Raw genomic sequence first — 14290 nt, 5'->3', positions numbered from 1 at the left:
CTATCATGCAGCGTTGCGCTGCCGCAAAAGTATGTTCGTAGTCGACCAACTTCTGGCGTCGCACTGCTTTTTGGGGCAACGTTCGGGCTGCGGTTGAGTCTTAGTGAGATGATCCCGCCACAGGGGTTCGAAGATTTATTGCAGAATCTAATCGCGGATATGCAACGGCGCCCAGCGTCCTCAGTCCTTCTCGAGTGTAATTTGGGTCGAAATTTCCCATCTGTGCCCGCCGCTCCCGTATCCGCCGCCCAAGCGGTTCCGCACCATACTGCCAATGCGATCGCGCAGGCGCCCAATTTCTTCCAAATTCCGCACTCGTAGTTTGAGGTTCGCCTGGCAGAGGCCGTAGTGTACCTGCCAGAACTTTGCCTCTTCGACCGCCCTGATAGCTGGGTCCGTCTCGAGGTCGTACATAATGTCCGAAACGCCGGGCCCCGAGTAGGACATGAGCAGCATCTTCCCCAGCGTCCATCCCTGAATCCACCCCAGCGCTACCATGGAGAACGCTACTGAAAATGAAAGGGTCCGATCAAGCCACACGTACATCTGAATGCTCAGCAATGGCAGTAAAAGGAGCAGTGTCGAGCACGACAATGTCAGAAAATGCGAAGGGTTGCTCAGCACAGAGGGTAGGTTAGCGATGGCGCTCAGCCTCATGACCTTGCCGATGCGCGCATGGTTCTTCAGCAGGATTGCCGAGACGAGTGTCGAGACAATGCCACACAAGGCAGCAAGATCAATGCTGCCAGGCGATACTCGTTCATGCGTGTCTGCATGATGGGCCTCGTGTCCTCCACTGTTCTCGAGCGCGTGCGTCAACCCATGCGATATGAGGTCCAGTCCCATGAACAGTAGCCCAACAGACATGCCTAGTCCTGCAATAACCTCCAGACGCTCAAAGCCAAACGGGTGTCGTATGCTTGATCGCTTCCATACCTCGAAGTTGGATCCAACGTCAACGGCCACACACAGGAATGCGCCGAGCGCATCGTAGAAGATCAGTCGCGACAACACTGTGAGAGCCAGGGATTCGTGCGCGCCCCACTGTACGAGACCAGCGACTACCAAATGGCAGAAACACCATGCCAGCCTCAACTTCTGATCCTTGGACATGGACGAGCGATACTCTTTGAAGGTCGGGATCGGGAGCGAGGCGGGGAGCTGGAGCGGGGCGCGCGGTGCGGGTTCTAGGAAGATCTGATGCGATACACTACTGTGCTTGTACTTGTGTCCTCGTCGTCGGCCGATATCCTGCGAAAGTTAGTATAAGCGCGTCGGGTTATATAGAAGAACGCACATTGGCCTTTGTTTGGGGTCGACCAGGCTGGTAGGCGATAGACTGGAAGTTGAAGGGATTGGGGTTCTCGGACCCGCTCATAGAGGGCGCGTCGAGATCCATGGTTCCACTGGCAGCACTCGCGGGTGTCTGTGGAAAGGTCGCGCTCGCGGGTGTATACAGAGTCGCCGGCGACGCCCGCTGCGAAACTGAGTCACTGGGCCCGAGAGTCGCATACTGCTTCGAGGGAAACGTAGCCGACATGGGCGACAGCAGCGCATTGTTGTTAGGCCCCATATCGCCCATAGCCAGATCGCTTCGGAATCCTAGTCCTACGGGCTGGGGCGCGTTCTCGTCAGGAGGCGGCGTTGGGGTCCGTGGTGGAGCTGGCAGCGGCATTTTCGAGGCCATGACGGTGGTAAATGAGTGACGGTAATGAGTGACGGTTAGCGACAGCGCAATCCAGGCTTAACGAGATAACCAGCGCAGTTGAACCCCGGACGGGAGGTGGAGGGGAAATTGAGGGAGGCCTTCTGTATGCGGCGGCCCATACTCGGTGAATCGACCAATCCGGCCCCGACTAGCCCGCATGCAAGGGAACGCTACCCTTGGTACCCTAGAGCGCAACATGACGCTGACGTTGACGGTCTGGCTCCGAAACATGACACTTGATTCACCACCTCGGTCCTCCATGGCTGTTGACGCACGTGGGAACCATGCCAGACGGAAACGGTGCGCGCAGTGAGGGTCGTGCTGAGGGAGCGGATGTGAAGCACGAGGCAGACGGCGCGTCTAGCCATAGGCGCAGCAAGTCGGGAGGCATACTGGGCGCCTTTCTCAGGTCCTCCATGGATGCCATGGGGAAGGCGCCGTCGACACAACTAGGCAACGACGAGGAGCACGATCAGGATGCGGAAGGTGCGAAGAGGGCGTCCTCCATCGCGACTGCCCTCCGCCAGAGCCAAGGGAGGCAGCGAAAGGGATCCCTTAGGAAAGCCGCCATGGCCAAGATGCGTGAACGGAGCAGCTCTCTGCGCAAGGCCAAAACACCCACAATCACCACCACCACAAGCTTAGACCCCTCGGACGAAGGCTCGGCTCCAGGCCGCTTCAGCTACGAGAACGCGCCCCTCAACTCTTCGTCCGACAGTGGATGGCTACCCGCTGCCCGTTTGTCCCCGTCGTCACCCGCGCTTATTTACACCCCACCCGATGGTCCTGAACGGCCTGCTCCTTCACTACTTGCATCACCCATGACGAGCCCGGTCGCGCCTTACGCCTCGACTACCGACGAAGACGACACCATGTCCTTCTACCGCCCCTCTCCCGCCGGCAATGACTTCTCCTTCAGTGGTGCCAACCAGGGCTCTGCGACATCTCTTGCACACCGCCGTTCAACTCGGAGCAACCGACGCACTTCCATCTCGGCAGTCCTGACACCTGCCGAGGCTGACCCCGATGACGAGTGGGATTACAGCGAGACGGAGTGGTGGGGCTGGGTCGTGCTCATAGCAACGTGGATTGTTTTCGTCGTCGGCATGGGCTCTTGCCTCGGAATCTGGAGCTGGGCTTGGGACGTGGGCGAGACGCCGTATGCTCCACCCGATTTGGAAGACGACGCAACCCTGCCCATTACGGGCTACTATCCCGCATTGATCGTTTGCACGGCAGTCACAAGCTGGGTGTGGGTTGTCGTGGCCTGGGTTGGCATGAAATATTTCCGCCACGCCAAAGTAGGCGTAGACGGCTAGTAGCCTCCAGAAGCAACGCACCAAGATAATCACCCACCACCGATCGCATGAACGTACCAAGGTCCTGGGAATGCCTTCTCTATTCTAGTGCTTTCGCTTAAGCGTTCCGCCATGCGCAATATCTTCTTGGGCTGAAACACTAAGCTATAATACCTCTGTTAAGACACATCATAGCCTCGCTATACCGTACTCTACGGTAATACAATTACTTCTTCTGCTATTGTTTCTTCGATACTCGCCCTAATAACTGCAGCTACCATCTCAAATATTGGAACGGCTGACAGAATAGCTGACAGTTTTGGCAGAATAAAAGCTGACGATGCCGCTTCTTTCCCGCATTGCTTGTCGTGATTCAGCGGCTTGGACCACAATCTCCGCGCCCGGCTCCTCCTCTCCACCACAATCCTGCGACCCCGTCACTCGGTAACCAGGGCCGTACTGAACATGGTGCGAACACCTCGACGACACGGTATCACCCTGCAACCTCCGATCCTGCAGGACCTGCAGCGCGGGAGCCAGGGTCCCACATGTTGGTGCAATTTTGACAGTAGTGTAAGATGAAGGCAATTTCCCTGTCCAGGCGACTTCATAAACAAAATGGTCGCCAACATGTGGCTGATAGGAGCAGATTGTATTATGCAATTGGTCTGTGATGGCCGCACCACAACGTCGTCGGGGAGGTTCCATGCTGGAGGAGCTACTACCAAGTTTACTCATCCTCAAGGGCCTGGAGTCTGGGGATATCTCGAAGAAAGACGCCGAGCTCAGTCGCGCGCTTCACGGGGTACAGCATGAACGGCGCCCGAGAACGATACCGCCCCGGAGGCCTCGTCGCGTATCCAACGCAGTGGTGACGCAACGCATCACCAACGGCAGGCCCTTCCGCTTCTTCGAACTACCGCAGGAAATCAGGGATGAAGTCTACTCACACCTCGTCGTGCGCAAGACATCGCGCTCTCTACCCATCCTCGACGCAACGACCATACTCAATGACCGGAAGAAACGCCTGGCCGCACTCAAGTCACGAGAACGACTGAACCAACGGCGACTCTCGACAGGAAAACGCCCAGTATGTCCCCGAACAGCCGAAACAGAACCACTCTTGCACTTGGAACTCCTCCGTGCGTCTCAAAGACTAGCTGGCGAAGCAACAGACTGCATGTACACCAACAACTGGTTTGCCATCTCCCTCAACAAACTCCCCGTTCCAACCTACGACATCCCACACGGTTGGGACCTATCACGCGTCAAACGACTGCAAGTTGAGCTCCAGCTGAAAGACGCTATACGAATGAACCGCTACGTCGACTGGGCTTCTTTCTTCTCTGCACTTCCCTCTTTACAATTCCTCCGGATCGTCCCCACGCTCCATCCCCGGTACTACGAATGGTCGCATCCAGAATTCCATGAATGGTCCACCACCCCCTTCGTCCATAAGGCCTTCTTTCGGGAACTACTAGCCGCTATACCAGCCTATGTAAATCTGAAGATCGGCCTTGCGATGGAAAATGCGAGCGATGACGTACAGATGCAAGGAGAAGTCTTCCTGCATCGAAAGTATCTTTGGGATATGTATGCGGAGTTGGGTAATAGAGTTGATGGCGCGGGGAGGCGGATCGAAGTGGAGAGGATTGTATCATAGCATGATGATCACGGCGTGTGTTGCATTTACGAAAAGCGTGTATATTATGGGTCTTTATCTATTGTTGTTTGGGAGCCTTGGTTTTGCTTTTTTGGAAAGACGCATGAATTCCTCCGGTGTTTCTTTTGGTGCATCATTGAACCGCTGTTGATAGTTGTGAACTTAGCGCCAGCGCGACGGGTACACACATGGATATGGCTGAGTAAGTTTTATCGAAGAATCAGGGCGTACGAACGGCGCCACAACATACCTGGCTTGCGTGTTGGTTTTTGAACGCGAAGGCCAGTCATCGAACGTCTGGCTAGGATTTTTTGGAGGAAAGAGGGCGAAATGTAGCAAGAGGATGCACCGTAGCAGAGTGTGTGTGACGAAGATTGTATATGTGCACGACGACCGATGCGCTAGCGATCTACATAGAAAGTCCACTCCTAGGATTTGAGATTGTGCCGTGGAGAAAGCTCGAGTCTTCTACTCCATGTACAGTTCATTCGATCGTTTTTGATGTCTCTCATCACAAAATCGGCTATGGTTTTTGAAGTGTTTGTCCCGAGGTATGGGTTTTGAAACGAGACGCGGAAGAGACATTCCAATAGGCTTGATAGTTTTGGAGACCCATGAGCCGCAGTCATGCATGCAGGTTGTTGCAATTCTGGCAAAACGAAGGAAGTAGTGTGGTGTTGAGGAGAAAGAGAGCTGCGAGAAGAGGGGAATTTATATGCCTGGCAACTGAAAGCCGAGCTCGCTGTCCCATGGCTTGGATGGCGCTGCACGACGGACACATCGAAGGTGCACAGTCGAGTTTTGGACGTCCTCCCATAGTCTTCCTTCATCAAGATTTCGTTTGTCCTTCTCCAGTGTGGTCAACCTTAATGTACGTTAAGTGCAAGCTCTCTTGCTCCGCGCGATCATATCCATGACCATCGTGATTTTTGTTTTGGTGGGAGTCGATGCATGCTAGCAATGCGCTTGTTGACGAGTAAATTTTGGACAGAGCACTCAACATACATTCTCCCAAAGGTCTTTTTGGAGAATGCAGTGGTGTGTAATGAAGAAGTAGTGGAGGGAAGGTTTGCGTTGGAGACTTTATAGCCACCTAGTCTGTCATGCGCATGGTGGCGTGGACCTCGGAAGTTGACAATGGCTCGCTGATCGTGCAAAGTAACAGCCAAAAATGACTTCCTATAATACACATTCATCTCTTCCCTTCCTCCTAACCTCAAACTGCATCATCGGATCTACAATCTTGTAGACCCCCATCTCCAATGACTTCGACACATAACCCTCCTTCACTCTGATATCATACTTATCCAGCACATGCGCCATCGCCATCTTCAATTCATTCCCTGCGAAAAACCTCCCTGGACAAATATGTCTCCCACTTCCAAAAACGCTGTAATCAGGACCTGATTGCACGAACTGGCTAAACTTATCGCCCGCTTCGCGCTTTCGGAGGAAGCGGTCTGCAACGAAAGAGTCGGGGTCAGGGTAGTGCGTAGGAGAAAAGAGCGAGGTGGAGTCGACCATTATGTGTGTGCCTTTAGGGAGTGTATGCCCGGTTGGGAGTTTGACGTCTTTCAAAGCGACGCGTTCCAGGGCGACTGATCGACAGATTAGCTCTTCTTTCCTATCATATCATGCAGAGAGTCGTATGGAGATACGAAGAAAAGGAGGGGAATACATACCTGCGGCCGCACTCCTCCTCTGACTCTCTTTCAAGACACTGTCCATCAACACCATTCCATTCGTCGCAGCGACCGAGATGCCGTGCTTCGCAATCTGCTGCTGTGATTCCTCGCGCAACGGCGCGATAACGTCCGGATGCGATGCCACATCGATCAGAACCTGTCTGAACAGCTCGCTCGTAGTGAACATGGCCGCCATCGCAAGCGATAACTGCAAATCGCCCGCCTCCGCTTCTTTGCCTCCTGGAGCAGCCTGTGTCCACGCAAGTGCATCGTTCCAAACGGGTATGTCTCTACCTTCTGCTTTCGCTTCTTCAACCTGGCGTTTCCTATCCGCGAGGACGTCTGTCATGATCTGCCTCGCGCGGGCGACATGTCTCCGGCATGCAGATGCATTGGGTGAGAAGAATCGCTGAATAATGCGTCGTAACCATGCTGGATACGCATGCAACTCGTCCACCGCAGAGAAATATGCCATGACGTATTCCTGCACGAGCTTCAACCACTCCTCGTCCTCACACTTCTCCGGTCCAACGAACACTGACGAAGCAGCGCGCGCGATTATGACCGTTGTGTCAGCATGCCAGTTCAGCATCCGCCACTCCCTCTCTTCACCCCAGTGCACGCGCAATGCACTATCCAACTTCTCGCTCAGAACAGGCATAATACTGTCATTCTGCCCTAGTTTCGCCTTGATGATGTCCAGCAACATATCCCCAGACGCGTGCAACACATCCTGGGCTTCGAAACCGGGATACCCTGCGTAGAAGTCTTGACACACCAACTCCCTGTGATCCAAGTCTCGATTCGATTTGACGAAGTTGGATAGGGAAGCTGGGAGGATAACTTTGTAGGCGTTGGGGAGGGCGAGGGCGAAGGGGTTAGCAGGGTGGGCGGTGAGGCCGGTGGTTATTAGGGCGGAGGCATTGGTGGCGTAGTCTTGGTTGGCTTTTCGGCCGAGGAAATCGTTTGCGTGCGTGTTTATCACGGGGAAGGGTGGGCGGCGCCGGTGGTTTTGGATGTAAATGTAGACGCCGCTGAGGAGGGCAAATAGCGTCCAGATGCGGATGTCGTGGAGGATGTCTACTATCATTCTTTGGAGGCTGCGAGTGTTGGAATAAGTCGAACTTGGAATTGACTATATGCATGTTGGATCCTTTCGATCTTGGACGTTCACCTTTATATCTGGGTAGGACCGATGCTTGGCCGATTAGCGCGAAATGACTCATTGTGTATCATACTGAGTTTATAAACATATAGAGTGCGACTGAAGTCTGATATATGTCAAGGACAGTTGTTGTCGCTGCTCTTGCGGAGTATCAGCCAAGAATGATCTTTGCAGGCTTCGTGCAATTTGCTTCCCAGATAACTTGTGGTACACGCCCAGCTGCCTTCCGATACACGATCTCGCCCTTGCGTTCGATCCAAAGAACATTGTAGAAGTGGTATTCCCAGCCAGATTCGCTTTCTTTGCCGTATTTCTTCACTTCTTTCTGCAGTTCTACGAGGGTTAGCCCCAGATCATGTAGATCAAATTTATGGGGGTTTTGTTAGCGTTGCAAGGCTTGACATGCTACTTACCCAGATATTCAGAAGTACATATCTCATCAGTATCTGATTTCATCATCTGCTTGAACAGAGGTCCGCCATCTCCTCCAACGTTCCGGAGGTGTTCCGACCGTATAGTCCCTGTGGACAAAGCCATCAGCTCAATCACGTCGCCGGGATCGACTCGGTCACGATTCATATGACGTAGTACGCCTGCTTGATTCCCTCGTTCATCCTCCAGGCATATGATATAGCATATCTCTGAAAGACATGGCTCACGGGCAAATTGATCAAGTTTGAATACCGAGGGGCCCATATACAACATATCAGGGGAGTGGGCCTTTTTGAGGATAGTTTTGACACGGAGTGAAGCCGTACTTGTTTCGAATGAGAGGAATGGCCAATCTTTTCGAAGTTGCAATACAGAGCGTGAAGCGCGAGGGGAAGATGCTGCCAAACGGTGCGAGCTCGAAGTCGTGTTTGCATCTACGGATCCAGCATCTTGGCGTTCTCTTGATGATTCAAGTTCGCCCTGATGACAAGATGGTTGTGTGCCAGGGGTTACAGCGTTCTTATCGGGAGTAAGTTCTTCGCGCATAGATAGACAATCAGATTCGTCAATGCGCGACGTGTGCTGCATATCTTCGGACAAAGCATACCACTGCACAAGTCGGTGTGTTTGCCAGGTCGATGGAATAGGGCTGGTGGTTTCCCCGAGATAATCTTTCTCAAAGTAGTCGAACCTCAAACGGAGGTTGTGAGGGTCCACTGGGCATTGCCATCCGCACCATGACCATGATGGTAGACTTCTTCTTGGTGCGACAGTGCCTCCTTCTTTGGCCACTCTACGAATTGCTGTACTATAAGGTTGCCATAGTAGCGCGAGGTCTAGGAATGCACAAGGAAGGCCGCTGACGAAACCAGAAACGAAAGTGTGCCCAAGTGTACTTAACACACCAGATATCGCCGGTAGCGCGTCCTGCGGATAGGTCAGATCGCGACTGTTGTACAAGCTAATCATCTCGATGTACATGTCTAGATCTGGCTGAGACATGGTGGGAATTCGCCGAGCAGTCTCATAGTAGGGTCGGGTAAACGTAGTATTCGGAGCAGATTTTGGGGTGAGGTCTTCCCTATTCCAAACGCATCTCTGGCAATCCCAGAATACCTCTCTGTCAAGGAAGATGATAACTCTCTTAGAGAGCATCTGTTCCTGAAAGGTCCACCCACGAGTGGCCCACTTGGTCTTCAAAAGCTTTTCGTAAAGTCGGGTAGTAGTGTCCAGGCCACGGCCACGACGTCTTGTAGATTTCCAGGTATTCAGATGTCCCGCGGTGGTCGCAGCAATTATAGTCAGGTACGCGCCAGCGTATATTTCACCCATGTTGTCGACCTGATCGCGCGTTCTCTCACTATCCTGTACAATGCACAGGCAATCAACCCACAGGTATCTTTCCCCGTACTTCTTCACAAGAACAATCGCGTCTTTCACGGCATAGGGAAGACGAGCGAGTGTTTGCCCTTGCAGATACCCCGGCTCTTGAAATTGGGTTAGAGTTTCCTGTGTTAGCATCAGTCTCTCCGCTGTGGACGTGTCGGTACTCGCATTCGGGGCGATCCATACATAGCTCAAAGCTATGTATCTTGAGACAGTACAACCGGGTACTATATAACCTTCTGTCGTGTCAATGACCCAATCAGGAATATGGTGGGGCAATCGGTGCTCGATCGGTGATGATTGACAGTCCTTGCCATGCTCTTGGTTGCATACGTTTTGCCAGTACGTGAGATATTGAGCATCAATCTCAAGACCGCTGTGTTCTGTCGAGCGCTCGAGGAGCCTCCGATCGCCGAGAAGCAAGTCCACAATATGGTGAGCCTCGCGCTCGACTGCCCACATGAGCGGCGTGATACCCCAATTGTCTTTCGAGTTCACGTCCACGTTACTTGTACCTAGTAACGCCTTCACAGTTGATCCGTTCCCGACTCTTGCCGCATGGGACAGCGGAGATCGGCCGGTCGACCTTTCCTTTGCCTCTACATCCACTTGCCCTGTTTCAAGTAACAGTGTAACGAGTTCTTCGCATCTACCCCCAATAGCCCACCAGAGAGCTGTGTAGCCGTGCTTGTCTTGAGAGGCAGGATTCACCTTGCCAGTTTCCAGTAAAGCCAGCGGTATCGTGTTATCCTGGGGGCTGTTTCTTGCAGCCCACCCGCTTTGTGCAGCCCGTGATAGTGGGGTACAGCCACTTGTATCCCTTGAGTCTGGATCAACGTTTTTCGAGTCAAGCAACATTCTCACGATCGTATTGCACCTCCCACCCGCAGCATACGACAGAGGCGTTCGACCGCTTTTATCTCGAGAGTCTGGATCTACCCTGTTACTCGAAAGAAGCTTTTCAAAGATAACATCGCCCTTCAAACCCACAGCGTACGACAGAGGCGTTCGACCTTTGTTATCTTGAGAGTCAAGATCCACCCTGTCGCTCTCGAGAAGCATACTTACAATTGCTTCACGTTCTGCGGCGATCGTATTGTACTTCTCTTCCACAGCGTACGACAAGGGCGTTCGACCTTCATCATCTCGAGAGTCTGGATCCACTCTGTCGCTTTCGAGAAGGATTTTCACAATCGCTCCACGCGTCTCGCCTGCGGCATGCGACAAAGGCGTGCGTCCCTTCGCATCACGCGAATCCGGATCTACCTTGTCGCTAGCCAGGAATATCTTCACGATAGCTGCGGATGCACGGCTTGTGGCGATCGATAGCAAGGTTCGGCCTGGATAGTATCTTTCATCTCGTTCGTCCGGTCTCACGTGGTTACTTTCAAGAAGTTCTTGCAACAAAGCCTCGTCCTCAGTCTCTCCAAATGCTATGCGCTCTAAATTCCATTGGTGATCTATTGTTGGCGAGTTGCTTTTGCTGTCCACTATCCCCATCTTTGCGGTCAACGTCCCTCCTCTTACGGTCCTTTCGCACGGCTTGGTCGCGCGATCGCCCAGTAATCTTGTTTCAACTTTTCCGTGTCGTGCGGCTTATCGTAGATCCGGTGGTGGTAGCCTTCAACTCCGGTCAATGGCGTCCGGGGTGAAATGGGAAGAAGGCTGGTGATAGCGCGAGACGAGCAAGGCAGAATCAGGACGGGCCCGCTTAACTCTTATGTTCCTGTCGCGAGCTGTCAGCGGGAAGTGCGTACATGCGTTGACACAGCCGGCGTCTTGTTATTGGCTTGCTCATAAACGTGCCAAGCTATGCGCATCGCAGGCACCTCAGACCTTGAGCCTGCCGTCAGTATACGTTAGTCTCTCTCACTTCGCGTGACCGTTCGCGCCTGGGACCTGCATTTTACGACTACCATTGAGTGGCACTTGCTCCTGCTCCTTCTACAGAATACGGTATCCGGAAGCGGAATGACCGGTCGACTTGCAGACGCTCTTAGATAGAGTAGAAGAATTGTCGCGATCCGGAGCTCGGGGGCTGAGTATCAGCCCCGGCGCTAGATGGTAGCGGCAGCGGGCAGAGCTAACCTCGGGATAGTTCCCGACGCGTCCGATAGGTGAACGCCGATCAGGTGGGCCTGAACGTCGAGGGAAGCAGAAGTACTGCTGAACTACCAGACAAGATGTATCATAGCAATTCTGTGATAGAACGCTGATAGAACCCACTGACCACGTAGTGAAGGAAGCTGACGCTAAGCTCCTAGTAGTAATGTGTCATTGGTCAGATCTGTATCCTGCCCCACGCGTCTGAACACCCACAACACACCTTCGGATCTGTCAACATGCGCATACACGTGTTTGATGTTGCTGCGAGCAAGCGCGCGAGCTTCTTTGCATCGCGTAGGCGCCTGTCGACGTTGTCCAACACCCCGTCGTATCAGCATCCCCGAGATGTACGCATATCGTCGCGCCGGCCCTCGCTACACGCACTCGCGTTGCGAACTGAGCGACCGGCAATCACAATCAGCATTCCTTTTCGCCAATACCACACCAGTTTTCCTCCAAGCGTCATACCTAGTCCATCGCCACCAACATCTTCGTTCGCCGGCCTAAAGTAACATTTCAAGTATTTCACTGACAGCATTGCAGGTACACCACGGCTTTCGCGCTCTTCGAGGCTTTATGGGAGGTGAGGTCATATTACTACCACACGGTCATACGCCACTTAAAAACATCATGGCCACTAACAGTTGCTCCAGGCCGGCATCAGCGTCTGCTTCGTCAATGTGGGCTCAGACCATCCGTCCATCATCGAAGCCATCGTCAAGGGTAAGAGAGAGCGGCCAGATAAATGGCCTCGGTTCATAACCTGTCCATCGGAGATAACAGCTATATCCATGGCAGATGGCTACGCGAGGGTATCCGGTCGGGCGCAAGCTGTCGTAGTCCATGTCGACGTGGGCACGCAAGCGCTTGGCCAGGGCCTACACAATGCAAGCGTCGGGCGGGCGCCTGTGTTCATCTTCGCCGGAATGTGTCCCTATACTGAGGCTGGGGAGATGACGGGGTCACGGACAGAATATATGCACTGGCTGCAGGAAGCGCCTGACCAGAAAGCTATTGTTCGCCAATATTGCAGATATACTGGCGAGATCCGGACAGGTCTCAACGTCAAGCAGACCGTTGCACGTGCGCTGCAGTTTGCAAACAGTGGACCTAAAGGACCAGTCTATGTTGCAAGCGCACGAGAAACACTTGCGGAGGTAATTGAGGAGCCTTACCGGTTGGACCAGGAACAATGGAAAGCCGTCGGTCCCAGTGCTCTGCCAGCTGATGCGGTTGAAGAGGCAAGTTCTACATCTATGCGCTTACATGACATCTTACTTACATGATGTGTTTACTCTTTAGGTAGCACAGGCCTTGGTCGGGAGCAAGCGCCCACTGGTAATCACAGGATACTCAGGAAGAGACAGGCGTTGTCCCGAACAACTGGTCGCTCTCGCAGATCTCATCCCTGGCTTGCGAGTGCATGACACTGGAGGCAGCGACCTCTGCTTCCCTTTCTCACACCCGGCTTCGCAAGGCTTCCGTCTTAGCACCGATGAATGCACACGCGATGCCGACATGATCTTACTCCTCGATTGCGACGTCCCTTGGATTCCGTCAGTAAATCCGCCACCGAGAGGCACGCGCATATACCAGATCGACATCGATCCTCTGAACGAACGCATTCCAGTTTCTTTCTTCCCAGCGCATGGACGATGGAGAGCTGAATGTTATACTGCATTGAAGCAAATTGTTTCTCACATCACGATATCTCCCTTAAGTGGGACGCTTCAACAGTCTTCATTTCTGGAGCGCAAAAAAGTTCTTGCAGATAGCCATGAACAGAAACTCGTTGAAATTGCGGCACGATGTCACTTGGGCGACGAGCAATCTCTTGACGCGAGCAACATTGGCCATCTTCTTAAGCAAACTCTTCCGGACACAACGGTATTCGTGATCGAGGCTGTGACATGCGGGCAGCTTCTCTCTGATCAGATTCAGGCCGATAGACCTGGCAGTTGGATCAATTGCGGTGCAACTGGTATTGGCTGGAGTAATGGCGCAGCACTAGGTGTCAAGATGGCCACAGACGACGCGGCCGTCACTACGGATAGTACGCATAAGCCGACGCTCATTTGCCAGGTTGTTGGAGATGGTAGCTTCATGTGCGCGGCACCTTCGAGCGCGTTGTGGGTCGCCTCCAAGTACAAAATTCCCATCCTCACAATCGTACTCAACAATGGTGGTAGGTCTGCTATCAAACACTTGCTATACGTGCGCTGACATTCTTAATAGGCTTCAAGGCTCCCAAGAACTCAACCGCCTTGGTGTATCCTGATGGATTGAATCAGAGAGCGACCGATGAAGAGATGAATATCTCATTCAGGCCATCTCCAAACTATGCAGCACTCGCAGAAGCAGCTGCTGGAAGCCAGAGTTCGAAGGCCTCGACGCAGGATCCAAATCAGTGGATGGAAGGCGTACGGGTAGATTCAGTAGCATCTTTGAGGAAAGAGCTTGGTAAAGTCTCACAGCGAGTACTACAGGCGAAAAAGGGCATGTTGATAGAGGCTTTGATAGCCCAGTAGGTCGGACTGGATGTGATAGGTGGGATGGGCTATGACTTGTGAAAACCAACACAACTGGCCACCCGAAACGCAGAAGTAAAAACGAGGCCTGGCGTGGGACTTTGACATGTCAATGGTATGTATTGGCCGGCTACCAATAAGCCCGAGCGCATTTCCTCGCCCCTACTCGTTGACATGCTGTTTTCGAGTGCGCACTTCATGCATATCCTCTTACCGCGTCCTGGCGCATACGAGCAAAGATACAGAGCTTTTAGTCAAGAAGAAGTAGTTAATGATAGCTACAATTAGGTATCGGCGGCATAGTTGACACTGATCTCCA

At 53.0% G+C, this 14290-nt stretch overlaps 5 protein-coding genes across 5 annotated transcripts; 3 read left to right on the top strand and 2 right to left on the bottom strand.

The window, feature by feature from the left end:
- Positions 1 to 180: 180 nt before the first annotated feature.
- On the bottom strand, positions 181 to 1675 carry J4E84_001338 (uncharacterized protein; the record flags this gene model as incomplete). Its single annotated transcript, XM_049383971.1, has 2 exons — positions 181 to 1251; positions 1298 to 1675. The coding sequence occupies 2 exons, from the start codon at positions 1673 to 1675 to the stop codon at positions 181 to 183; spliced, it is 1449 nt and encodes a 482-aa protein (XP_049249489.1).
- A 317-nt stretch (positions 1676 to 1992) lies between these two features.
- J4E84_001337 (uncharacterized protein) lies at positions 1993 to 3027 on the top strand (the record flags this gene model as incomplete). The annotated part of the gene is made up of 1 exon (XM_049383970.1): positions 1993 to 3027. One exon carries the CDS (start codon positions 1993 to 1995, stop codon positions 3025 to 3027), a length of 1035 nt encoding a protein of 344 aa, XP_049249488.1.
- A 652-nt stretch (positions 3028 to 3679) lies between these two features.
- On the top strand, positions 3680 to 4669 carry J4E84_001336 (uncharacterized protein; the record flags this gene model as incomplete). Its single annotated transcript, XM_049383969.1, has 1 exon — positions 3680 to 4669. One exon carries the CDS (start codon positions 3680 to 3682, stop codon positions 4667 to 4669), a length of 990 nt encoding a protein of 329 aa, XP_049249487.1.
- Positions 4670 to 6279: 1610 nt separating this feature from the next.
- Positions 6280 to 7444, bottom strand: J4E84_001335 (uncharacterized protein; the record flags this gene model as incomplete). Its single annotated transcript, XM_049383968.1, has 2 exons — positions 6280 to 6293; positions 6352 to 7444. The coding sequence occupies 2 exons, from the start codon at positions 7442 to 7444 to the stop codon at positions 6280 to 6282; spliced, it is 1107 nt and encodes a 368-aa protein (XP_049249486.1).
- Positions 7445 to 12234: 4790 nt separating this feature from the next.
- Positions 12235 to 13971, top strand: J4E84_001334 (uncharacterized protein; the record flags this gene model as incomplete). Its single annotated transcript, XM_049383967.1, has 3 exons — positions 12235 to 12688; positions 13215 to 13628; positions 13679 to 13971. The coding sequence occupies 3 exons, from the start codon at positions 12235 to 12237 to the stop codon at positions 13969 to 13971; spliced, it is 1161 nt and encodes a 386-aa protein (XP_049249485.1).
- Between the last annotated feature and the right edge of the window lie 319 nt (positions 13972 to 14290).

This window comes from Alternaria hordeiaustralica, assembly GCF_023758085.1.
Source record: "Alternaria hordeiaustralica strain BMP 2776 chromosome Unknown scaffold_1, whole genome shotgun sequence".
In the NCBI taxonomy this organism is placed as follows: domain Eukaryota; kingdom Fungi; phylum Ascomycota; class Dothideomycetes; order Pleosporales; family Pleosporaceae; genus Alternaria; species Alternaria hordeiaustralica.
Note: the sequence above shows the minus strand (reverse complement) of the source record. Positions and strands in the feature narration are given on the sequence as shown.